The sequence below is a fragment of the Aegilops tauschii genome, chromosome 5 (genome assembly GCF_002575655.3).
Source record: "Aegilops tauschii subsp. strangulata cultivar AL8/78 chromosome 5, Aet v6.0, whole genome shotgun sequence".
Classification (NCBI taxonomy): domain Eukaryota; kingdom Viridiplantae; phylum Streptophyta; class Magnoliopsida; order Poales; family Poaceae; genus Aegilops; species Aegilops tauschii.
Genome location: NC_053039.3, coordinates 394802273 through 394829155, shown reverse-complemented (window position 1 = coordinate 394829155; position 26883 = coordinate 394802273). Strand labels below are relative to the sequence as shown.

Here is a 26883-nt window from a genome sequence, read left to right as displayed (position 1 = left end):
GTGCGTAGGAATACACGCGCATGATGATTATGTACTTATTTTGGTTTATATGGCTTATCTTAGAAATTTGTTTTTTTTTTTGTTTTATAAGTTCTAATTTTATTGCTTTCCATCATAGTATGTTCAGGTTTTGAGGTGCATTAAATCGTTGCATGGAAGATTAAAAAGAGAGCTAACCAATTCCTCTAAAAAAACTCACCAATGCGTAAATGTTTTTGATCATTTATTGGCCATGCATGGATGCATTGTAATTAATGCATTGATAACACATAATTTTTTAAGAAAAAACGGACGCGTTAGTTGAGTTATTTTGTAACTACAAAAGTGAGATTTCTCAATTGAGCCTATGGAGTAACTGCAACACAAGTGATTAACATTGGTGTGCGCGTGAGCAGGAGCCCTCCTGGCGTGCATGGGGCTGTGGCAGGTGTGGAAGATGGATCCCTCCACATGCCTCGACTTGGTGCGTGGGGCTATGGCAGGTGTGGGAGATGGATCCCTCCTGGCGTGCGTGGGGCTGTGGCAGGTGCGGAAGATGGATCCCTCAACGTGCCTGGACTTGGTGCTCGCCTACGCCTTCTACAAGCTCAGTGTCCTCGTGGCCGACGTACGAAAACAGGGCTTTTGCAACGACCTTATCACCCGGGTCCAGCTCGGCTAGTCGCCACTTTCTGTTGATCCCTTATATAAGATCCCATGTGAAAATATGGCTTCCTCTTCTTTATGAGCTGAGCTAAACTGAACTTTTCGTGATGAACGCACAGTCATTGCCCTCACAATGGCCTTCAAGGACATCCACAAAAGCATTGTGCCCCTTGATTACATCAGGTAATCATTATTAATTCGTGCGTTTCATTGAGCCTGGTTACGATTACAGTTCAAAAATGCCGATGTGTTAACCAGGGAGCTGAGCTGATGTATGCATGTGTCGTGCAGGGTTCCTGTTTTCTTCCTTTATACCGTGTCGGTACTTGCGGACTTGAGCGGCATGAAGAAGCTCGTGAGTCCTCTCTTCAATTTCTTGTTGGCGTTATCCAAGACCAAACCCGGGAGACGCGAGCTGATGCGCATCCTGGTATTTGATGACTTCAACTACATACGGGTGCTCATGCTATGTGGAGGTGGGCCAAAGACGGTGGGCGTATCGGAGGCCCAACAGATGGAGGTGAACCAAACACTGGATCGGCTGCTTCGTCTGATTGATGAGCACATTGAGCCAGAGCCAGAGAAGGGCGTACTGGCTGCCGAATGGCTGATGTGCCAAATACTAGTTCTGCTGCCTCGTGTGAATGGTAAGATGACTGGGCTAAGGAGCAAAAGAAGAAATCCGCCGAACGTGGGCTAAGGAGCAAAAGAAGAAATCCGCCGAACGGCCGAAGGATATGTAGAATATCCTTTTAGAGTTTGTTTTCATGTTTTTTCACTCATAACTACTCTCCTTTGTTTCTAAATACAAGTCATTTTAGAGATTTCACTATAAACCACGTACGGATGTATATAGACATATTTTGGAGTATAGATTTACTCATTTTGCTTCATATGTAGTCCATATTGAAATCTCTAAAAGGACTTATATTCAGGAACAGAGGGAGTAACATGCATCTTTCTATACTTCAGGGTTTGCCAGTGAACGATTGGGCCTTCTACCCCATTTTTTTAAAAAACAAATCAACCATACTATTTCTCTTTCTTCTTCGTAGGAGGCCACATATGCATCGATCTCAGGTACTGTAGCGTTGGGGTGCTGCGATCCGTCGCATGTACTTACTTATATCCAGATACTGTACATGCACGGTCACACACAATCTTGGATTGTACTCCAAACAAGCACACCCTGCACTTGCAAACATCAGATAACAGCTGGTAGATGTATGTATAATAACCACTACAGAATTTCAGTAAGATTTATAGGAAAAAGGGGCAAATTTGTATCTAAGATAAGTTTGATACTGGATTTATAAGAGAAGGAGAAACTATGTAGATATTCATCTAAGAGGTGGCTTGTACAGATGAGAACTTATACGCACATATATTACAGACTGGGGCTCCCATATTCTACGCCCCAACAAAGGGCTTGTTCGGATGAGGCACTACTACACTGAACCCCTTGAACTAAACAAAATTCCTTGCAAACCTCTAGGAGTTTGACCCGATACATGCCCATCCAGAAAATACCCAAGGGGATGCAGTCCCATTCTCATGCATGCACATCAAGAACCTGAGCCTCATAACTAGTTCTTAGAATCGTCATAGGGAGAGACATAGCCAGGCAACCACATAATCCTGTATATCTCTTGAAGCCCACCTCTGGTTTTCAACAGATTAACAAAATAGACCAAGCCTTGCCTTCCATATTTCTTCACGCCAGCAACATCGAACAGGAATGCACAAATGTAGAGGAGGAGAACCGGCATCCTATGTCATGAAACTATATTCAGTTACTGATTGAATGAGCCATATCCAAAAGAAATGCATGAGAAAGATAATTGTATTGTTTCATCTAACTGACAAAGGTCAGAGCCAACTCCACTCTATATCATATTGATACAGCAGATACAAAATTTAGATGCTTACATGAAGTATGGCTCAGGAATGCATGTTCTACACAGAGTTTAACCAAGACTTGGCAGACTACTGAAATCTGATTACAAACGTGTATATATCTAGTAGATAAGATACATAAGAAAATTGACAGATAGAACAGAAAGAGTGCTATCCTCTGTTGGGAGGATTGTACTTATCAAGACCATGGCACCGCTAACAAACACTAAGTATATCATATGTTCAAGTTAAAGCTCCAATATTAGGCCACAAAGTAAGCTTGGCAAAATTTCCAGCAGAGGCACATACGATTTAGACCAACCATGGTGAATGGCAACTCAATGACTGAATGAGATGGCATGACACGTTGAAAGGAAGCATTAGACAGTTTGTGGTTTGCACATTTGTACTCTTTGCATGCAGTGCAATGAGACGAATGCAGTTTAACAATACATCATGCCTTCTTGGACAAACAGAATTATGAACTGCATTCTCAAGGGGGGAGAGAATGTGGCGATTAAAGATTTCCTGACATACTGGACATGAAGCTGAGTTATCAGGGTTCATGTGGCTGTGAAAACATTGTACTATCTTGTTGCAGGCCATTTATGCTAGGCTAACTGCCCACACCTCATGTGTTGATTAATGTGTGTAACTCACATGCAGTCTGAATACCTTTGCCCTTCTCAAGAAGCAAAGTTTAACTGGGGCAGCGGACATGCAGACAACGAAATCCAATAAGGGCAAGAAAATTTGTATCTTCATCTTTCTCATCCATCACTCATCTAGGGCCTGTTCAGTAATCACCCGCTCCCAGACTCTGTGGAGCAGGGAAACCACAACTCCTTCGATTTGAACAGCAGCTCCGCCAACTCTGCTCCCGGAGTTGTGGAGCGGAGGGATACCGAACAGGGCGCTAGTATGTAAGCCTTACTGTTTCCACTTTGTATATGAATTCAACATCATGGATATATATTGTTCTAGTCCCCTTACACATATTATTTTCTAGGGCTATAATGTTTCCCTAAAAATCGCATTTCCAACACAAGGTGCTTGTGGACAGCAAAAAGCATTAGCTACCGCTGTATGGTGGACCTATAGGTCCTGAAACATAACTCCTATGATGTTGTACTGTTGGTATATCAGCTTGACAAGTTATCAAAGCTCTAAAATGTTAATGAAAAAAGATGCATAAAAAACAGAATTATGTGATGTACAAACTAGAGGGTAAGTTGCCATTCTAGAGTTTGTAATTCAATGTTAGAAGAATGATATCTGTTGTTCCAAAAATGCAAGTGATGATTTGGGACGAAACTGCCGTACCTGACTACTAAATGATTTAATAGTTAGACAATACATACTGACCTAATAACATCCAGGAGGACATAGTTTTTCTTGATGTCCTTCCAAACCATGATAAGTATGGTACCTACAATGAGAAGGAGATCCAATGAATGTCCAATAATATGGCCACAAACTAGTATAACTGAAAACCAATTTAAAAAATAAAGAAATACCGAATTTCAGCCGCGTAATCAGGCTGTTGGACTTGTGGCTTCTATGTAGCTCCGAGGACACAACACTGAGCTTGTAGAAGATGAATGCGAGCATGGCATCAACAAATATGGAAGGCGCCGTCTTCCACAGTTGGTAACAGCCAACGCATCCAAGAAATGCACCTGCAACTAAACATAATCACTACAATGCGATGGGTTCGGCAGACAGCAAGTCAAAACAATGAACATACACCAGAGCAATTGAAATCAAACGAACCAAACAGGATGCCCAGCTGATAATCCTCAATGTCGTAGACACGGCGGAGCGAAAAGAGTTCCCCTAGATTGCGAAGCTGCGGCCGGAACATGCGTCCGAACTCCGTCTTCAACGCCTCCCATTCCTCGTTCCTGGTCTTCTTCTTACTGACGCGCGGCACCTCCAAATCAGGAGAAGGACAGGGGGAGCAACGCTGCAGAGGCAGTGCCTTAGAGCTTATGCACCCGAATGAACAATGGAGTTTGGGAACCCGGAAGAAGATCTTACCACTGGCCACGGGCATGAAGCGCCGACGCGGTGGGGGTGGGAGTTGGGCGAGAGGGAAACCCTAAGGCTCAGCTCCCTGGCCCCAGTTCCCGCAGCAAGAAGGGCGCTGCGGCCGTTGAAGGCTCCGCTCCGAGCAGCCGTTGTCCTCTGAGCCGTCAGGTAGGCGCCACCGCAGCCGCCGCCGCCGCTGCCGCCGCACCGGACAGCCAACATCGCAACGGTGTCTCCTCTGCGCTCCCCGCTACCGCTTCAGTGGAGACGGACACGGGAGAGGCCCTATTCGGCTCCTTCAGCACCGAATCTTCGATCTGGGCTCGCTAGAGGATCAAGTGGGCTTTATTCGCGAAGCCCATTAGCCGAACTGTCTGTTTCGTGTCGTTAAACTTCTTCAGCGACTGGACTGTTTCGATGAAAAAAAATGTTGCAAAAAAAATTTAAATAGCTCATGCTTACAAGTTATCTGGTGTAGCTGGGGAAAGACCTTGGAAGTGAGACATATGCTTAAAAACAAGAAAACACTACCACATGGTATAGTCTTTAGATATTTTTTGATCTATTTGAAAATTAGGTTCAATTGCTTGATCACTGATGAAAAAACTGTGGCATATTTCTTAAAATAAAAATTGTTCAAAGACTTTTTAAAAAGTTTGTGTAATTGAAAAAAGTTCATCAATTTTTAAAAATAGTTCACAAATTTGGACAAAAAAGTTCATTTAATTTGTAGGAAATTCTTTGATTTCTTAAAAAAGTTCAACAAATTTGAAAACATTCGTCGAATGTAAAAATCATTGATTTTCAAAAAAGTTCATCAGAAAATGAAAAAAGTTCATTGATTTTCAAAAAGTTCATCAAAAAAAGGAAAAGGTTCATCAATTTTAGAAAATAGGTCATGAATTAGAACAAAATTATCGAATAAGGAAGAAGAGAAAAATGATTTAAAAAAAGAATCAAAAAAGGAAAAATAAAAGAAGAAAGGAAACAAAGGGCAATGATACCATGTACCGGAGTTAAAACAACACCCAACGATGGGGAGACATGAGACACTCAACCATTGCCATTCATCTGTGCAACATGTCATCTAATGATCATTTGGTGTTCCCAAGATGAAATGGAGAATTCTCGGAGGCATGCCACGGTACAAACCAGAGACCCAAAAGATGATTGTCACTCCATGCATGTGTCTCCACAATTGGATTCGTCATACCAAGTTACACGATGAGCATTTTGACAAGTTTGACAATGATGCGTATGTGCAACCTCCATTACCATGCCAACTCTCTACTACCAAAAGATGACGGTACCATGACCGCACACGTGAGGCTATTACTAGCAATCTTGTACCTTGAATTATTCCTTCTATTTGTAGTTGGCCCCTTTTGTAACGAAGCAAACTTTATAACCATTCTAATTGTAATATTTACCACTATGATATTCGTAAATCATTTTTGTGTTCATATTTGACGAGAGACTGTTTGAAACAACTAAGTGTTAGCAATTCAGCACACATTTTTAGTTCAGGTACATTATATAAATTTCAGCACAACTCATCGCACATTCTGAGACAACAATCTCGAAAAAGAACTCGATGACTGATTATGTGGACAGTTTCCCAGAATCTGATTCTGGAGAATTAAAAGCTGAAAAGAACTGGGCCCAAGAAGGCCACCCGCAACTTCGACGAGGCGTGGGTCACCATCATCGTGAACAACCACAAGTGAAATGTAGGAGATGGTGTTGTCATTGTGATCAAGAAACAATTGCTTAAAATAATTACCATTTGTAACACATGGCATCATGCTCTCTATTATTGTATCATCCCCTCTCTTAATCTCTCTAAGACCATTCGTGTACATTATCATACCCAGGGCACACCTGTCCTCTCTTATTCTCCCCTCGTATTCATACTCAATCTACCCAACCAAACTCTCAATCACACTGGGTGTCCAATTATCCATGTCATACTAATCATACCGGATTGAGTGTCGGCTGCAATATTCTCCATGGTTGCTAGTTCCAGCAAAATAACCACCATGATTCATCTCGATTGAGAAGTGATTATTGCATTTTTTCCCTACAACAATAGATCATTTATAACCCTTTTGCATTTCCACAAAAACATTACTCCCTCCGTCCCATAATATAAAAACATTTTGCAAGCTAAATCAACTTGTAAAACATTCTTATATTATGGGCCGGAGGGAGTAGTATCGAAAGCATGCCTATTTCCCCAACAAGTGTAAATGCCAATGTCCCAAAAGCATAATGATATAACGCAAACATGCTCATGTGTGTTTATGTATACAAAAACATCATTTTCCTTAGCCCACTGGCTTTTAATCAATACCCCAATTTTCTCAAATCAACAAACCCACAATTTCCGAAACCCTAAATCCAAAAACTCAGATTTCCCCCAAATTAATGTCCATGATGAGTCAATACATTTCACATGCCCAAAATCCATGAGTTTGAAACCTTAAGCCCACCGAATCCCCAATTTGTTGTCCTGCATAGCCCTCACCTCGAGCACATCATTTGTGGCATAATAGATAAGGCGGCGAAAACCCTAACCTTGAGCCAATGTTTCCCTCCCGCCGCCAGGAAATCGTGTAAAAGAGGGGTCTTTGGAATCATATCATAAAGCGGTGATGAAGGTCCCTCCCTCCGACATTTTGGAGCAAGTGGCACATCACCAAGCCTTCTCCCAAACGACGCATATGAGGGCGCATCGACGTTGGAAGACAAGCTCATCTCACTGTCATTGGAGCAAGACGAGCTGCTCCAACTTGATCGCCTCATGTTTCGACACCTCCCCGAACAAAATGGCAAAGGACATAGGTAGGAGTGGAACGGTTAGTGTGCGAAGGGGGTAGTGGGTTTTATGCCATTTGGTCCACGCTGTCCAGCCAAGAAGTGTCGCCCATGTATAGCGATTAAAATATTCCACTTTATGCCAAGTTAGCAGAATACTGTAGACAAACGAGCGGGGTGACTATAGTGAACAACTTAAACCCCCTCTATACCAGCAAGAATAAAAACCTCTGTAATAGTACTTCCTCCGTCCCAAAATTCTTGTCTAGATACGGATCCGTATCTAGACAAATCTAAGACAAGTTCCGTATCTAGATAAATCTAAGACGCGAATTTTAGGACGAAGGGAGTAGTATTTAGGGTAAGTTAAAATCGAGCGACCAAAGGAATAAGACACAAGCTCAAGTTGAAGTTGAAGTACTATTGATCAATTTTACTCGTATTTATTCGGCCCGCAGCGCCTATTGACCATTTCCACACGCAGTGCGTTAAGTTAAGAAGTTATATCATGTCAGATATTTCTCAACAAAAAAAAGTTATGTCATGTCAGATAGACAGCTCCGGGCGAATAATGGTTCGATGTCTCGCCGTGCGCTCCCCGTCAACGAAGCTGCTGGTAAGGACGTGTCGTCCTTCCATTGCCGCTCTCTGGTCTCTGCGTTTCTTTTCTTGACATCTTCCGTCGATCACCAATCAAATCCAGGTGCTCTGCTCATACACCAAAGGCGGTCCATCCAGGCAGCCGCCGCTAAGCTTTGACTGCAGCAAGAATGGCAATGTTTGCCGTTCTGCTGCTGCTGGCAGCGCCGCTGCTTCCACCCGCAGCAGCGCAGCAGCCGCCGGGGTGCCGGCGGCAGTGCGGCAACGTGACCGTCCCCTACCCCTTCGGAATCGGAGCGCGCTGCCACCGTGCCGAGGACCGTGGATTCCGGCTCGAGTGCGACGACACGCGCCACCCACCGCGGCTGACCGTGGCCGGCTATGGCCACGAGGTGGTCGCCATCTCGCTCGCCTCTGCCGAGGCGACCGTGCTGCTCAACGCCAGCCGCGCCTGCTACGACCGCACCTCCGGCTCCGGCCGCGTGCTTGGCCGGCGGGAGTACCCCATGGCCCTCAACGGCAGCGCCTTCCTCTTCTCGTCCATGAAGAGCAAGTTCGTGGCCATCGGCTGCCCGGACCTGGCCTACTTCGTGGACGACGGAGGGTACTACGTGACCGGGTGCATGTCGGTGTGCCGGCCGTCGGAGCGCGCGCTGCCCGGGTCGTGCCGGGGCGGCGACGGCTGCTGCCAGAGCAACATCCCGCTGGGGCTGGCCTCCTACCGCCCGCACGTCCGCAGCTTCGGCCGGCGCCAGCAGCAGCAGGGAGGGACGTTCCTGGCCAACTCCACGGGCTGCGCCTACGCGTTCATGGTGGACGCCTGGTGGTTCTGGTACGCCGGCTCGCACTTCAACAGGACGGGCGACTTCGCCGTGCCCGTCGTGCTGGACTGGGCCATCAGAGGCGCCGGCGCCGGAGGTTCCTGCGCCACCGTGCGGGAGAACGCGACCGCCTACGCGTGCCGGAGCGCGCACAGCGTGTGCCTGGACTCGAGCAACGGTCCGGGGTACGTCTGCAACTGCACCAGCGGCTACGAGGGGAACCCCTATGTCCTCGGCGGCTGCAACGGTACTACTCGTATACTCTGTTCCCAAAATTCTTTTCTCGTCGATCAGCACTTGCTCATCGGTGGCTTATGATCCTCTCCCGATTTTTTTGTCGAACTGACGAATTTTGTCAAACTGACTCAAACGGAAGATGTGGACGAATGCGCGGAACATGATTTGTACCCGTGCTACGGTGTGTGTACCAACACGCCAGGCAGCTACCTCTGCACATGCCCCAAGGGATGGAGTGGAAACGCTACCGTGCAGGATGGTTGCCACCAACAAGACAAATTCACATTAGCGCTGAAGGCCGTCACAGGTACAACATGCTTGAGTCGTTAAGTTTCGTTTAAAAACACGAATTTGACAGAAATTCATGGGCACTTGCAATTGTACATGTGTACTACTAATAAAACAGTTTGTACCAATTATGAACAATTTGTTCAGGTGTAAGCATAGGAGTGTTCATGGTGATCCTGGCGTGCTTCTGGGCACACCTGAGTCTTCAGAAGAGGAGGATGCTCAGAGCGAAGCAGAGGTTCTTCGAGCAGAACGGTGGGCTCCTCCTGCAGCAGCACCTGGGTTCACTGGCCAGCTCCGGCGTCGCATTCAAGATCTTTTCCGAGGAGGAAATCAAGAAGGCCACCGGCAACTTCGACGAGGCGCAGGTCCTCGGCCGAGGAGGCAACGGCGTGGTCTACAGGGGCGTCCTCCCCGGCGCCGGCGGCTCCACCACCGTTGCCATCAAGAAGTCCAGGGTGGCCGATGAGAAGCAGCTCAAGGAGTTCTCCAAGGAGATGCTGATCCTCTCGCAGATCAACCACAGGAACGTCGTGAAGCTGCTCGGATGCTGCCTCGAGGTCGAGGTGCCCATGCTCGTCTACGAGTACGTCCCCAACGGCAGCCTCCACCGCTACATCCACGGCGACGGCAAGGGCCAGGCGCCCATGCCGCCGGGGGAGCGCCTGCGCGTCGCCGTTGAGTCGGCGCACGCGCTCGCGTACATGCACTCGTCCGCCTCGCCCCCGATCCTGCACGGCGACGTCAAGTCCGCAAACATCCTGCTCGACGGCGAGCTCACCGCCAAGGTCTCCGACTTCGGCGCGTCAAGGCTGGCGCCCGTCGATGAGGCCCAGGTGGCCACGCTTGTCCAGGGAACCTGCGGGTACCTCGACCCGGAGTATCTGCTCACGTGCCAGCTCACCTGCAAGAGCGACGTGTACAGCTTCGCGGTGGTGCTGCTGGAGCTCCTCACCGGGAGGAAGGCGTTCTGCCCGGACGGCCCCGAGGAGGATGACACCAGCCTCGCATTCTCCTTCGTCACGGCTGTGCAGGGGGGACGACACCGGGAGATCATGGACGGAAGTGTCAGGGAGAAGCTCGGGGACGAGGTGATAGACGACGCCGCGGAGCTGGTTATACGGTGCCTGAGCTTGACCGGTGAGGAGAGGCCGACAATGATGGAGGTTGCCGACAAGATCGAGAGATTGAGAAGCTGCGCATGCAGAAATGCAACCGTATAGAAAAAATATTAGTGGGCAAATGTTTAACTATTTTCTAAATATTTTTTTGCGAGTAAATAGTTGGGACTTGGGACTGACGGGAACTGGTGTTCTCGGGTACCCGGGCACCCTATATGCGCAAAAAAGTTATTAATTCCAAAAAAAATCCAAATCTTGTTTGGAATCAAAGATGATCAGGCATTGTACTCGTATAAAAAGTTTGGACAAGAAATGATTCCGATTGATTTTAGGGTAAAAAAGACAAGTTTATGACGACAATATAGCGTGTATAGTACTTGTATATAGCGTTTTTTTGCCAAATCTTCGACCCTGGATGCAACAAAAGTCATTCTCCGACGAATCTTTTTTTTTTGCGAGGGCCGAAGAATCTTTTTGTACGACTACAATACTTGATCATGTTTGATACCAAAAAAGGTTTGGAATTTTTTGAATTACTAAATTTGTTTTGCATATAGGATGCGCTGGTACCCAGGTTCTCCTTCGTATTTTTCGACTTGGGACCCATTATAGTATATATTTTCCTATTCCCGCAGCCCGACCACATCAGCAAGTCAGGCTGCCACGTCACGAGCATGCACGAAACCTCACTAATGAGTACTCCCTCCATCAATATCTGTCCTTAATTACTTGTCGCAAAAAATAGAAATTGATGTATCTAGAATTAAGAATATATCTAGATATATTCATTTGTGTGACAAAGTAAAACTCTTATATTTTAGGACAGAGGTAGTGCAACCATTCGATTTACTATCTCAACATATCAACATAACCATGGATGTTTGATCTTGCGTGAGCATGCGTCTGGGCCTCTTGTGGCTGATGTGTCTTAGACTTTGGTTCCTTTTGGTTGTTGATACTGGTTCTGAGGGTGTCACTAGGTTTTCGCCCCATGGTAGGCTGCTCGATGACGAGTGTTTATCATAAATTTTTCAGTGATGCGTTGAACTCGCATTCCCCCTTTCTGGTTTCCTTCCAGTTTGACAAACTATTGTATTTCCGTTATGAAAGTAATGGAAAGAGGTTATGGCCGGTTCAATGGATGTTTGATCTATACACTAAGAACATCTCTAGTTCTCTGACATCCATCATGTACTAGTACATTCCAAGTGAATCTCATTGTATTAACTTGTGGCACGTAATTTTTATGTTCAAATTCTAAATCTATTTGATTTCTTGATTTCTAAATATTTGAAATCCGCCTAATCTTCCTAGACACGTAGTCATGCCCCATCAGCAAGTCATGCCCCATCAGCAAGTCATGCATGTTTGGAACATGCCATAAACCCTGCTAGCAAGCATTAGCAGCTTCGATGTAATCCCTGGTTTTCTGGGCTGCAGTTTGCACTCAGATAGGTTACCGCTGAATGAATAAGCCGGAGAGCGGAGCTTTAAAAAATAGGGTGTGTCTAGGGCACATTTAGATGTGCTCTAGTTATTGCACATCTAAATGAGTGAATTAAGTATAGAGAGAAAGAGAAAGAAAAGAAATATCTACACGAATCTTAACATAAGATCAATAACATAGGACTTAGATGTGCAATACTTATAGTACATCTAGATGTGCTTTAGCAAAACTGTAAAAAGAAAAACATAAGCCAAACCTAATTGATCTCGTAGCCGATTGATATTTTGAATATATATAAGCCCGAGGGCATTCTGCTGGTGGAAAGGCGCTCCTCCCAGTTCAGCTCATCGACATGGCGCCCGAGGTCTCCTCACCCCTCCCTCGGCAGGACGTGCTGGAGCTTGCCGCTGCCTGTGACGTGCCCGCCTCGGCTCTCCTTGATGACAGCGCATGTGTCTAATGTTGCGTTTTCAACTGTCAGCCCCGGATCCCCTCGCGGTCCTTCTCTGCCGTCGCGCTTCGGCTTGTATCAGTCTGTCGTCTGTATCCCGTTTTAGTCCTAGCTTTGCTCCGACCATAGGTCTTAGCTCTTCTGAGCTTGGTCGCAGCCTCTTTCCTTTGCTACTTTCACGTCTAGTAGCAGCTGTGGGTCTCAACCTGGCTGTACTTGGCCTAGACTTGCTCCATGTATCTGTTTGTAGGTGGCCCTGTCCGGCCATGTTTCGTTATGTTTTCGTTGCCCTTTATGGTTTTCATGAATTGTAAAACTCGTTTCATCTCTTGGAATGTTCGTGGTCTCGGTAGAAACAAAAAATGTACTGACGTCAAAGCTGCTCTCTTCGGCCTCGACCCCTCTTTTATTTGCTTGCAAGAAACAAAGCTTGATGATATCTCTACTTTCAAAGCCAGCTCCTTCTTACCCACTAGGTTGAAATCATTCCATTTCTTGCCTTCAAATGGTTCTGCTAGAGGAATCCTAACAGCTTGGAACGATCAAGACTACTCCTGCACTTCTGTCACTGCTCTTAAGTTCTCCTTAACCTTACACTTCTCGGCCAGAGCTAGCAACGATGATTTCTCGATCTCTAACATTTATGGTCCTTGCGTCAGCTTTGAGAAGCAAGCATTTGTTGACGAACTTCTTCTCTTAGGCTCCTCTGTAACCGGCCCCTGGGCTCTTTTAGGCGATTTCAACTTTACTCTAAAGCCCAACGTGCGCTCGAATGACAACTTTAACCATTCCGAAGCCTTGCTCTTCTCGTCTACCTTAAACCGTCTTAATCTTCAGGAGCTTCCCCTTCTCGATAGGCTATTTACTTGGTCTAACCAACAAGACTCCCCGACTTTGGTGCACTTGGATAGGGCTTTTGTCAACACAGCTTGGAAATTCCTCCTCCCGGACTCCACACTCACGCCCGCTTGCCGGTCAACTTCTGATCATGTGCGCTTGTTATCATTGCTGCGTCCAAAGTTCCCACGCCTTCAGTCTTCCGGTTCAACAACGGCCTTCTGCACTTACAACCTTTCATGAACATCATTTTGCAAAATTGGAATAGTGTTGTCCCATCTACCCACTTGGGCCACTTATGTCTCAAACTTAAGAGAGTGCGCACAGCTGCTAAGGCCTGGGCCAAGCAAGCTAGATCTCCTCTTGTGATCACTAAAAACTGCCACACGGTCATCACCTTCCTAGACAAAATAGAAGAATTCCGCTCGCTCTCCTCCTTAGAACGCTCTCTTCGCACGCAGGTTTCTCTGTCCCTTCACCGGCACAACGCCCTAGCTGCTGTTTACTGGCGGCAACGGGCTAAAATCAAGGACTGTGTGCTCGGTGATGAGAACACGGACTACTTCCACCTTTGCTCTACGATCAGGCTGCGTAAAAACCAAATTAAATCCCTCAACATAGATGGTAGCGAGGTCTCTTCCCACTCCGGCAAGCATCGTGCTAATCGTGACTACTTTAAACTTGTCATTGGTACCCCTATAGCCTGTCCTATTCCTCCGAATCTAAACGAGCTAGTATCCGGTTCTCGTCTAAGACCCTCTCAGTCTCTCGATTTGGCTCGCCCCTTCTCTCTCGAGGAGATTAAAACGGCTCTCTTCGACATGAACGATAATGCTAGTCCCGGACCAGACGGTTTTGGGCCAGCTTTCTACAAGGCCAATTGGGACCTAGTTAAAAACGACCTTCTATTCCTTCTCAACAGTTTCTACTCCTGCTCTGCAGATCTTAGGCGTATCAACAAAGCTTACATTGTCCTCATCCCCAAAAAACCTGGCACAACTGACCCTGACCAGATGCATTCGATTTCCCTTCAAAACTGCTCGGTCAAACTCTGCTCCAAGTGCCTTTCTATTAGAGTTCAACCGGTTATTCGTGATCTTGTCCATGCGGATCAATCCGGCTTTATCAAAGGACGGTGTATCTCGGAAAACTTCATTCTCGCAGCTGATATTGTGCAAGCTTGCCACAAAAGAAAATGCCCGGCCTTAGTCTTAAAATTGGATTTTAGGAAAGCCTTTGACTCTGTCTCTTGGGAGAGTCCTTATCGTATCCTTCAAGCCAAAGGCTTTTCGGAATCTTGGATTCGTTGGATTATGATGCTGAACAACACTGGCCAATCGGCTATTCTTCTTAACGGCGTTCCCGGGAACTGGATTCAATGTAAAAATGGTCTCAGACAAGGCGACCCCATTTCACCTTACCTCTTCATCATTATTGCCGATATCCTCCAACGCATGATCCTAGAGGCCTCAGCTCAGGGGCTGCTGCAGCACCCAATTGTTCCCAACTCGCCATGTCCTGTTCTTCAATACGCGGATGACACTCTAATTATCATAAAGGCAGACGAAGATAACCTTGCCTCCCTAAAATCTATCCTGCTCAATTTCTCCCTCGCCACGGGTCTCCACATTAATTTTGCTAAAAGCACTTTTGCTCCAATCCATGTTGACCCTTCTGTGGCCGCTCGCATGGCAAGTATGTTGGGTTGCTCGGTCGCTACTTTCCCGCAGAACTATCTTGGTCTCCCTTTGTCTACCCACAAACTTCGTCTAATAGATTTCCACCCGTTAATTGCTAAGGTTGACAAAAGGTTAGCTGGTTGGCGAGGACACCTTCTCTCTGCGACCGGTAGGGCAGTTCTTGTCAACTCTGTAATTCGAGCTCTTCCCACCTATGCTATGAGCGTTATGCTGCTTCCTGTTGGTTCTATTCAGGAGATTGACAAGCGGTGTCGTGCTTTCTTTTGGGCTGGCGATGACCACGTGAATGGGGGTCAATGCAAAGTTGCTTGGGCAGACGTCTGTGCCCCCACTAAGAAGGGCGGCCTGGGCTTTAGATGCCTTCGTACTCATAATATTTGCCTGCTTCTAAAATCCCTCAGTAAAATACACCAACCCGGTCTTGGCTCTTGGGACTCTTGGCTGGCCTCCACGTATGGCTGGGAAGGCGGGCACTACATTGGTGACACTCATAGACTACACACAATAGTTTGGAAGGACCTCCTGTCTGGTCTCCCTTTCTTCCGCTCTATTACCCACGTCAAGATCGGTAACGGTGTCTCAACCGCGTTTTGGTTGGATCTATGGATCGGCAACGATACCTTGGCTGCTCGCTTCCCAAGTCTTTTCTCCCATGTTACAAAACCTAATGTATCTGTTGCATTTGTTCTTTCGGCGGAGGATCTTCGTCTTTCGTTACAACCACGTCTGACCATCGCTGCTACTAACGAGCTTCTTTGCCTGCGTACTGTTTTAGCCACAGTTAACTTGATGCCACAGGTGCCGGATAACCGTTTATGCAGGATCAACGATAAGCTTCTTTCTGTTGCTTCTGCGTATGGAGCTGCTTTCTCATCTTGGCCGGATGATTAGTTCTCTGAATTCATCTGTAGGAAGAACTGAAGGAAATATGCCCTAGAGGCAATAATAAAGTATTATATATTTCCTTATATCATGATAAATGTTTATTATTCATGCTAGAATTGTATTAACCGGAAACATAATACATGTGTGAATACATAGACAAACAAAGTGTCACTAGTATGCCTCTACTTGACTAGCTCGTTAATCAAAGATGGTTATGTTTCCTAGCCATAGACATGAGTTGTCATTTGATTAACGAGATCACCTCATTAGGAGAATGACGTGATTGACTTGACCCATTCCGTTAGCTTAGCACTCGATCGTTTAGTATGTTGCTATTGCTTTCTTCATGACTTATACATGTTCCTATGACTATGAGATTATGCAACTCCCGTTTACCGGAGGAACACTTTGTGTGCTACCAAACGTCACAACGTAAATGGGTGATTATAAAGGTGCTCTACAGGTGTCTCCAAAGGTACTTGTTGGGTTGGCGTATTTCGAGATTAGGATTTGTCACTCCGATTGTCGGAGAGGTATCTCTGGGCCCACTCGGTAATGCACATCACTATAAGCCTTGCAAGCATTGTGACTAATGAGTTAGTTGCGGGATGGTGTATTACGGAACGAGTAAAGAGACTTGCCGGTAACGAGATTGAACTAGGTATCGAGATACCGACGATCAAATCTCGGGCAAGTAACATACCGGTGACAAAGGGAACAACGTATGTTGTTATGCGGTCTGACCGATAAAGATCTTCGTAGAATATGTGGGAGCCAATATGGGCATCCAGGTCCCGCTATTGGTTATTGACCGGAGACGTGTCTCGGTCATGTCTACATAGTTCTCGAACCCGTAGGGTCCGCACGCTTAACGTTACGATGACAGTTTTATTGAGTTTTGATGTACCGAAGGAGTTCGGAGTCCCGGATGAGATCGGGGACATGACGAGGAGTCTTGAAATGGCCGAGACGTAAAGATCGATATATTGGACGACTATATTCGGACTTCGGAAAGGTTCCGAGTGATTCGGGTATTTTTCAGAGTACCGGAGAGTTACGGGAATTCGTATTGGGCCTTAATGGGCCATACGGGAAAGGAGAGAAAGGCCTCAAAAGGTGGCCGCGCCCCTCCCCATGATCTGGTCCAAATTGGACTAGGGAAAGGGGGCGCCCCCTTCCTTCTTTCTCCTTCCCCCTTCCCTTCTCCTACTCCCACAAGGAAAGGAGGAGTCCTACTCCCGGTGGGGCAAAAACAGCCTCAAATGCATCATCTGTAAATTATTTGGTTGCCTGCATCTAGGGTCTTAGGTAATACACAAGTACATTTTGTTTGGTTGCCTACATTGACCCAAGCGGCACATGAACATGGTGTTTGGTTGCATGCATGAGGTATGATTAAGAGCTAGCACTTGCACTTAGCACACAGGGTTAAGAGCTAGCAGAGGGAGGGGAAGAAAAAATGCAGTGTGCGTCGGACAATGGCGACTGCCGTGGATAGTGGCCGTGGCGCCATGGTATCATCAGTGCAGTGGATGAGAGATGAGGCCGAGATGATCGACGCCGGAAACGACTCCAGTGTAGTAGGGCGAGAGAGAGGAGGCAAGATGATCGACCCCGTCGGTGGCGCGGCGAACTGCAGTGTGCACGGAGGCAGAGGACACAAGAAAGCAGTGTGCGCGCCATTGCAACGTCAGTGCAGTAGGAGGACGACAGAGAGTAGGCCGAGATGAGCGACACCGGAAACGACTCTAGTGTAGTAGGACGTGGGCAAGGAGATCAAGGGGAAGTGCGTCGGCATCGAGAGGGACGAATAGGAGGGCTCTGAGTAGAGGACAGAGGAGCTTGACATGACGGCTGCAGTGCAGTAGGTTGCTGTTCAAAAAGAGATGAAGCTACGATCGTCGAAACCAAAAATTTACAACACGAATGTTGTGTGGAACTGCGAGATTTGGTCAAAGGAAATTTTAAACGATCGGTCGTGCGCGACGAATGTGGCAATTCGTCTAGAATAGCTTCAAACGGAAAGATGAAATTACGAAATTACGGCCGACGAAATTACGAAATTACGAACCGATCACCTGAATGGAACCGTAGCATTGAGGTGCATCTTTTTCGTGTAGAGCTTACCTCGAATCGAAGCATCGTTGTGTAGATCGGAAGATGTTAGGAAGAACAGAATTAAAGAGAAGGCTACAAGATAAGCAACTGCCGATCCGAGCGTTTCCAGCGAGCAAGACCCAAGTGTGCTTTAAAGTTCGTGCCATGCGGGCCACACAGTAAATACAAGCTACCAAATTAGCCACTTTCTTCCCGCGCCGACCAGGCTGGGCCTAGTGCAAATAACCAAACACGTTCGTAAAGTTTTGTGTACAAAAACATACGTCGTAGGTAATTATAGTTGATTTATTCATAAGTTGTTAAGTTTCATTGTACAAACAGAAAGTTGGTGTGGGATGTGCGGAACAAGTTTCGGAATTGCGACGCAGATGTGCGGTCAACGAAGTGCTTACGTGCGCCCATGTGCACCTGCAAATTTCTCGTCTCTATGCCCGCTTTCATGGTGTTCGACAAAGTGCTTTCGCCCTATTCCACTGCTTCCCATTTACACTGTGCAACCCAGCGTAAGACACTGTGCAACTAGGCTACTCCGAAGGCTAGCACTGCCTCATTGTCTTTTTTTAGGGATATGTATATTTTTTGTTCTCAAACTCTTTCGAGAGTTTAGAAATCGTCCCTCAACTCAAAACTGAATAGTTTTCGTCCCTCAACTATCAAAACCGGATAATTTTCGTCCCTCACGCCACTTCGGGCGTTCGCGCGCATGAACAGTAAACCGATGAACAATAATTTAATAAAAATCAAAATAGTAAAGAAAACTGAAAATTTGTGGGATCAAAGTTCCTCGGGTGCGCAAGGTGCGTGGATTTTTTGGGTGCTATTTAGACATTCCAGGAGCTCGTGACAAAGGAAAAACCATAAATATGTACGTCAGTAAATAGTAAATTAAAAAAAATAGAAAACAAATTCAAAAAAATATGAAATTGTTGACATACAAGATGCTTGGGTGCTCAATGTGCCTGCAAAATTTTATGGTGTTTGGACATTGTGGGAGCTCGTGGAAAAAAATTGGCTGGGAAAGAAACTTTGAAAAAGTGCACTATTTTTTTTTGCTAGAGCTCCTCCTATGTCATTTCAGCACGAAAATATGCAAGCACCTTGCACACCCAAGCACCTTTGATGCCAAAAAATTTCATATTTTTTTGCTATTTTTTAATTTACTGTTCATCGACGTACATATTTACAATTTTTTCTTTGTCATGAGCACCTGGAATGTCCAAATAATATGAAAATTTGTACACACCTTGCGCACCCGAGGAATGTTGATCCAACAAATTTTCAGATTTTTTCGAATTTACTGTTCGTTGGTTTACTGTTCATGGCGGACGAAAACCGCCCGAAGCGGCGTGAGGGACGAAAACTATCCGGTTTTGATAGTTGAGTGACGAAAATTATCCAGTTTTGACTTGAGGGATGATTTCTAAACTCTCGGAAGAGTTCGAGGACGAAAAATATACTTATCCCTTTTTAAAAGTTAAACGCCCTTTGGCACTTCATTCATTAGGCGCTAGCATGTCTGACTGTAGATAAACAGTCAGCCAGCCAGGGATTGTTTCATACAATTGTTGAATGACAGAATGATGTAAAGTATGCCTAGCTAAGCAGTAAGCAACCAAGTTAGTAAGGCTACTTGAAAACCACAGCTTGAATCCCTGTAACAGAACACTCATCTACTTCATCTCTCTTATAAGGTGGAATCCACTCGACTTCTATGATACCTCCCAGAGACACTGTATCTCTTGACAGTCCGTCTCAATCACAACGTGCTGGAGTCCCATCCCATGCGCCATAGCTAGCGCATCTCTGCAAGCAAGGACTTCAATGGACAAAGGGTCGGTGACACCCTTGTACCGTGCGCAACCCGCTCTCACAAAAGAGCCATGATGATCACGGGCAATAAAACCTTTGACCTGGCGTGGTGTGGGCGACATGTTGATGTGTCATCAAGCACACGACACGGCACTCCATGTCGCGTCCTTCCCATAACGGCGCCGCCCTTCGAGACGTATGCTTAGCGGGCCTTGGTCGGTGTGAAAGATTGGAAGCACAAACCACTGGGCGGAGATGCGTGCATGATATATATAGATCGGTTGATATAGAAATTAAATACTCCTACGGTGTTATATTAGTTCGCTACAAAACACACGATTGTTAGTGATGAAAATCCTTGTGACGGAGAATGAACTGTCACGTAGATCATTTTTTGTGATGGCGACATCACAAGTTGATGCCCCCTCCGCTGCCCCTGACATCTTTGGTGATGATTCCATCTTATTTTGGGTGACATATACGAAAATGTTGGAAGGGTCATTTTTTAAAATATATACAAAAATAAGTAATTGTTTACTTATTTTGTGGCATGTCCTTTATTAAATATCTGGAAATTGCATGAAATACGGATCGTCCGATTCCTTCGTAACAAAGGACTTGGGAAGAGTGGTAGAACAACTTAGGGATGTGCACGACTATCACGTCCTCGGCGAGGCTACAGGGTTGCGGAAAATGAGTTTACAAATTACTAATCATAGGTACCACTTACATATAAGACCGACCCATAACTTATTTCCATAAGAAGATAGCACACTTGTTGAGAATAGTAATACATATCTTCAGCAAACTTTAAAATACATTAAAAAGTACATTATCTACATTTCCTGAGGCCTACTGCTCCTCCACCTTTAGTATCTGTGATTGTTCCTCCCGTACTGTTCCTTTCGTTATGCAACACTTGTGCTCCACTCGGCCTTGTCCTGAGCTAGGACTAAGCCTTTCTTAATGTTGACAATGCGCTTCCATATATCGCAGCATGGATATGTGTCCTTTGCTATGTAGTCGATTTGCGTGCGGCACAGTGACATAGCCCAACATTGGTGAAGGCTCTTATCAAAATCGCTCTTTAGGGTACATATTACTAATCAATGATTGTTGTCGCAACATCCGCAGGCAAATATTTATGCTTGCCTCTGTCGGGCACAATCTATACCTTCTAGATGTCGATGAAGTTTGTAATGATGCCCCAATAAGACAACTTGCGTTTATCACTATCGATGCAAAATGCAGCAAATGTGGAGCCTCCATCAAGGAGGAACCGGATAAGTTCTGTTTACCCCTTGTGACATGCATACCTGGTACAGGAGACAGTTCTGACCACAGCACAACTGGATCAGGGTTGTCTTCTTCTCTTCACCCTGGCTATTGGGTGTGTACTCAACGTCTATGTCGACGATATTATCTTCGTGGCCTCGCAAATACACCTTGCATTGTGATATCCAGCGGTTAACGCGGCTGTGGAAGTTAGTGTGCAAGATGTGGATCGTGTACATGTCATGGGCTTTGATGTCGTATTCCTCGATGAACGGTGCTCATAAGACCGAGAACTCCATCTGTTCGTCGGGCTTGTGGAGAAAGCGAGTGCGAGACTGAGATTGGGAGAGGGCAAGTTTGAGAGAGAGGAATGGGGAATAAGATGTGTTGGTTACTTACTAGAGGGGATTTGGTAACCGTTGTTCGAGGAGGCAAACAAGGAGGCGAAAACAGACGAGGAGGCAGATGAAGTAGGCGCCCTCCAACGTCGATCTAGGGTATCTGGTGTTTCAAGGCAGGTGAAGTATCCAACATCGATCTAGTGGCGTATGGTGTTTCGAGTTAGACGAGGAGGCACACGAAGCAGTGGTCGTACATTGTCGATCCAACACCCATTAAACTTATTGCGTTGTTTAGAATTGAAAGCAAAATAGAAGAAAAGACGAGCCAAATCTAGTTTGACCCCCGATGTACTATATGGCTATAATATGTTTCTTTCCAACTCTTTTCGAAAGTGCTCAAACTATTTCTCATATGACCCCATGCGTAATTTGAACCCTCATAGCTTGTGAAGTGCTCAAAGTACTATGAACGTGTAAAACATTCTGAAAGTTCTCAAACTAGTATTCTTAGAAGTCTTTGTGAATAATTTTGAAAGTGCTCAAACTACTTTTTGACAGTGCTCTCAAAAAATTGTGAAAGTGCTTAGAGTATTATCAATGCATATGCAAAATAATCAGAAAGTGCTCAAACTATGTTTGAGATGACCCCATGCATTTTCTTGTAGGTTATTATGTGCTCAAACTATTTATCTTATCAAAGAACATATCCAATATTCTGGAAGTGCTGAAACTACTGTTCCGGAAAGTCTTTGTGAATACTTCTAAAAGTGCTCAATCTAGTGCTTCCGAAAAATTCTAGATCAAGATAACAAGTAGAAGAACTAATAAAAGTAGATAACATGAATAAAACTACGGTTGTGTTTCCTGCAATGAAGAGATTAGGCGCAGAGAGATTTCAGCTCATGGTAAGAATTTATAAAGTGTGCCAGTGTGACGGTAATACCAGTTACCTTGTATTATACTCATAGCATTTGATATAAGTGTTCTCTAGGCGGTTCTCCCTAGGGTTATGAAACCCCTCCGCGAGGGATTATATTTCATTCTTTGGCGCCGCTTCTCCTTGCCACAGAGTGGTCGCTTCCACAATTAAGGTCCTTAGACTAGAACCAATCATTAAGTTCAATGGATCACCGTTATCTCATATTGTCTTCGGTCCTCATAGATATCTCCACCTGTCACGTCAGAGGTCACCGATTTCCTAAACAATACGTGCTACCTGTGTAGGTCTTGAGACCATGTTGCCTGGGCTCTTAAATTGGACAACACGCATAGGGTTCACCACAACATAACAACATACTAGATAGATCATACTACTACGAATGCAAATGATGACATATAGAATATTCACACATTAATCTTACCACTTACCTACATCTCCTACACCTAGGGGAATTACTCACACATCATAAGAGGGGAATCAATCACAATGAAGATAAAACCCATGAAACCCATGTCGATAATACCGGGAAGATCCACAATAAGATGGAATGCATAATTAATTCAAATAGTCTTGATCTCCAGATGGGATTGAGTAAAGTTACAATTGTTCTCCCAATTGGAATTACTCTTACAATAGTGAAAAGGGGTGATGGTGATGACGGAGATGAAAGAACCAAGTACTAGATGATCCTCAATGGTCCTTCTCTTGGATTCTCCCCTCTCCTCTTGTGGATGGTGTGGCGGCGGCTAGGGTTCTCTTTTTATCCTTGGACCCTTCATGAATCCTCAATGGACCACTCATACGAGCGCTTGCGGTCGTATGGAACGCCTTCTTTTACTCTGGTGCGTCTGTTGACTTCGGTTTCTTCAGGAAAGTTGCTCCATTTGACTTGATTTGTAGCAATCCTCCTTGGTTTCCTTCCATAGCTGATAATTCCTGCCAAAGAAAGTGGATTTTTTTTCTCTTTTGAGGGATTAGCGTTAGAAATATCCAAAGAGTAATAAGAATTCCAATGAAACCAAGCAAAAACCACTGCTAAAACATCACAAATTCTCGAGCCATCAATATGCAGATGATCGAATTTGTATCAACTATGCATCATGTAAAAGTGCATTTCCCCAACTTGATGTTGGGAGATTACAATTTTGCATGAGTTATCTTGTTATCTTTATCTTCTTGATAAGTGATTCCGCAAGACTATTCTGGGTGTGTACACAAAGTACCAATACCTATACAATTATGCCTAAATAGAGGCAGTAATCAACAAATTATCATGAAATTCCAGAGTTTATCCATTATGATGGATTTATCCCATGCTTGTGATGATTTGCTGTCCAATTAATGATCTAAGCAATCAACTTTGTAAAAGCATGGTTCCTACAGAAGTAAGACACAAATTGGAACATCTCGCTGATGCATCAGAAGGCACTATGGAATATCTGAATAGTCTATAATGATTGATTTGGATCACATATATCGCATGTCTAAGGAAATCTAGTTGATCATCCTTTATCTTGAGATAAGATGGCCTTGTGATCAATTTCCCATACAAAACCCATTGATCAACAGTTAGATTGCATCCAATGGAACCATCAATGATTTTCTCATCATCCCAGTACCAGGATGACCTAGGCAACCATACGATATCATGAACTTATGAAGATTCTAGAAAACACGCCCAATGTGTATCTGATTTAATGTATGTACAGTACAATCCAAAAGATAGTCCACTAACATGTCATCGACATTCAGTAGTGGATCTTTGTTTTGCTAAGTCCGAACATGGCTTCCCACATTGTGAGAAATGCCTTGGGAATTTTATGCAATTGGGAAATATAAAAAATGAAGTCAAGTGAAGTAAGCTTCACACTAGTTCTCATGAGCCTTTTGCCCTTAGACAATTGATGCATGTACATATCCACATATCCTTGCAATGTGGGCATGCAACCACACCTATAGCAACCATCATACCTGCTAGCCTTGTTATTTTTTCTTGAAATGACTTCTGCCCTTTGAGATCCATTCATATTATGTTTCTCATCACGTCTCCATTTTTCTTTATCATTGACGAAAATGTTCAGTCAAAATCCTCATACAAGCATTGAAAGTGGAGAGCGTCTTCTTGATAAGATCGGCACCCAATACTACACTATTCTATTAACTCAACTTTGAATTGATTTGATGCACAACAAAGTTGTATGTTGTCACAAATCGAATAACATACTTTGCTATATCAGTTTTAGCATGAGCTCCTGAGCAGGTGTGATTATGAGAACTGAGATCCAGGGCCGTCAAATTAATCTGTACATCCATGACCCTGGGTTGATAATTGCTGCCATCAACGGCAGACTCGGCAAAACTCTCTCTTTGATATTTTCTTTTTTAGAAAAGGAGGTCATCCCCCGACCTCTGCATCGGAGAGATGCATACGGCCACTTTATTAAAATAAGTTCAACAAAGATTTCAGGAAAAATACGGCTCACAGAATAGTCTGGTCCGCAAAGTACGGCTCACAGAAGGAGCAAAAAAGATAAAACAAGAGTAACTCAAAGCCACAACCGTCCGGACGAAACGATACTAAGGACATATCCTATTATGCGACCGCCATCCAAACCGGTTGAATATAGCTCGTGCTACCATCTCCCACCGGTTGCACCCAGTAACCAGCTGCTCCCTGGAGCCCGTAGGAGTGAGTAACGACCACGTACGGATCCATGCCGTAGCCCTGAAGATAACATGCAAGAAGTTAACAATAGATGATCCGTTAAAAATCATATCATTCCTGCAGTTCCATATAGCCTAAATAAGTGCGAATATTCCAATCCGAATACTTGACGCAACATGAGGAAGCACTCCATTTAGCCACGTCTCAAACAACACGTCAATGCTAACCGAAGGCGTAATATTAAAGGGTATATGGACAGACCTCCAAAGTAACTTCGCGAGAGGGCAATCAATAAATAGGTGTTGAATTGTTTCATCGTGAACACAAAAGCAACATCTTGAACTACCTACCCATCGCCGCTTTATTAAGTTATCTTTGATGAGGATCACTTGCTTGTGCACAAACCACATAAAAAATTTAATACGCAAGGGAACTGTCGTGGAATTGTCACGGCAGATGTCCTCGAGCTAGGACTTAGTCGTGGAGCCATCGCAGCTAGGAAGCTTGAAGGGGTTATGCGGGACAAGGAACACGAGGGTTTATACTGGTTCGGCCCCTTACGGTGAAGGTAAAAGCCTACGTCCAGTTTGAGGTGATATTGATTAGGGTTACGATCACCAGGGAGCTAAATAGCTATGCCTGGCTCTCGATGAGATTGTTGTCGCCCTTAAACCGCTGCCGGGTCATCCCTTTATATAGGGAGGCTGACGCCCAGCAGCCCTTAGAGTCCCGGCCGGTTCATAAGAGTGTCCGGCTCGGACTCTCAACTATACTTGCCTTACACTACAAGTTCTACTATAATAATGATTGTAACTACATGCCTTAAGCCATATCCGGGTCTCAGCCCATCGTCTTCAAACTTGGCTCCGGGCTCCTGGCAATGACCACGCGAGTGACCCGGCCCCTCCTGGCCGGTGACTCTAAGGTCTATATCCTCAACATTAGGCCCCAGATTGATTTGAGCCGGCTCATGTCAATCTTCAACTCTTCTGACAGAAAAATCTCCGGCTTACCATTCATGTGAAGGCCATAACCCGGAGTGACGTCATCCTCTGGACTCCGGATAATCCGCCGTGACGTCACCCTCCATTAAATCCGTTTTTTACTCCGCCAGATCCGCAACGGATCTTTGCTTTTACTGTCATTCCGAAAATCGAGGCGTCGCGGGGGGAGATAACCACGCCGTGGTCTCCTTGAATCTCGCGCCCACTTATGACCTTGCCTTATAAATAGGCCGGCCCGACTGGCTCTTCTCACGCTCCCTTCTTCCTCCTCGCGCCGCTGCCTTTCTCACTGAGCTCGCACTCCGCCGCCGTCGTCTCGCCTCCGGTCTTCGTCAACCTCGGCCGCTGCATCACCCTGACTCGGACCAGATAAACGGCGGCGACTCCCGCACCTCTTCAGCTCCGGTAAGTTCTCTCCATCCCGTAGAGTAGATCTGCAGTAGAGTTCATCCACGTTCTTCGTGTTCATCGCCATTGCCACAAGCTTCGGTAGTTCTCCTAGTCACTGCCCTTGCTTGATTTTTAGTCTTGTATAGAACCAGTGCGGCAGTTGTTTAGGACTCATTTCAAATGCCCGTAGATCTCTTCTACTGCATAAATGCTTCATTCGAGCTCAAGAACATCCGCTCGTCTGTTTCTAGGTCTAGAAAATTTTCATTTCACCCGACTATTTTGATCCAAAAAAGTTACTGCGATACGTGAAACCTGTTTTACCACACTTAGTAAAAACTGCAACCATTGAAACTTGGCGGCTTACAATTCCGTTTTAAAGAAACCACGCGACGTAGAATCTTCCGGTTTAAAAGAAACCATGCTTCATAGAATCTTCCGGCTTAAATAACCCACTGTATTTGAGTATATACCATTAGTCCCCTTCATAAGCCGCCACCGTAGTTTTGAACTGTAGATCTCCGGCTTATAATTAACCCGGACATTTTTCCTTTTTGTCATAGAC

General features: G+C 45.2%; 2 protein-coding genes across 2 annotated transcripts; one reads left to right on the top strand and one right to left on the bottom strand.

Annotated features, from left to right (window-relative positions):
* Positions 1-1925: 1925 nt before the first annotated feature.
* On the bottom strand, positions 1926-4841 carry LOC109764981 (uncharacterized). Its single transcript, XM_020323780.4, has 5 exons — positions 4582-4841; positions 4315-4507; positions 4059-4220; positions 3907-3970; positions 1926-2415 (listed from the first exon to the last, which is right to left on the bottom strand). Exons 1-5 carry the CDS (start codon positions 4792-4794, stop codon positions 2232-2234), a joined length of 816 nt encoding a protein of 271 aa, XP_020179369.1. The 5' UTR covers positions 4795-4841; the 3' UTR covers positions 1926-2231.
* A 3086-nt stretch (positions 4842-7927) lies between these two features.
* On the top strand, positions 7928-10781 carry LOC109764982 (wall-associated receptor kinase 4). Its single transcript, XM_020323781.4, has 3 exons — positions 7928-9057; positions 9187-9354; positions 9483-10781. Exons 1-3 carry the CDS (start codon positions 8160-8162, stop codon positions 10556-10558), a joined length of 2142 nt encoding a protein of 713 aa, XP_020179370.1. The 5' UTR covers positions 7928-8159; the 3' UTR covers positions 10559-10781.
* Positions 10782-26883: the final 16102 nt, after the last annotated feature.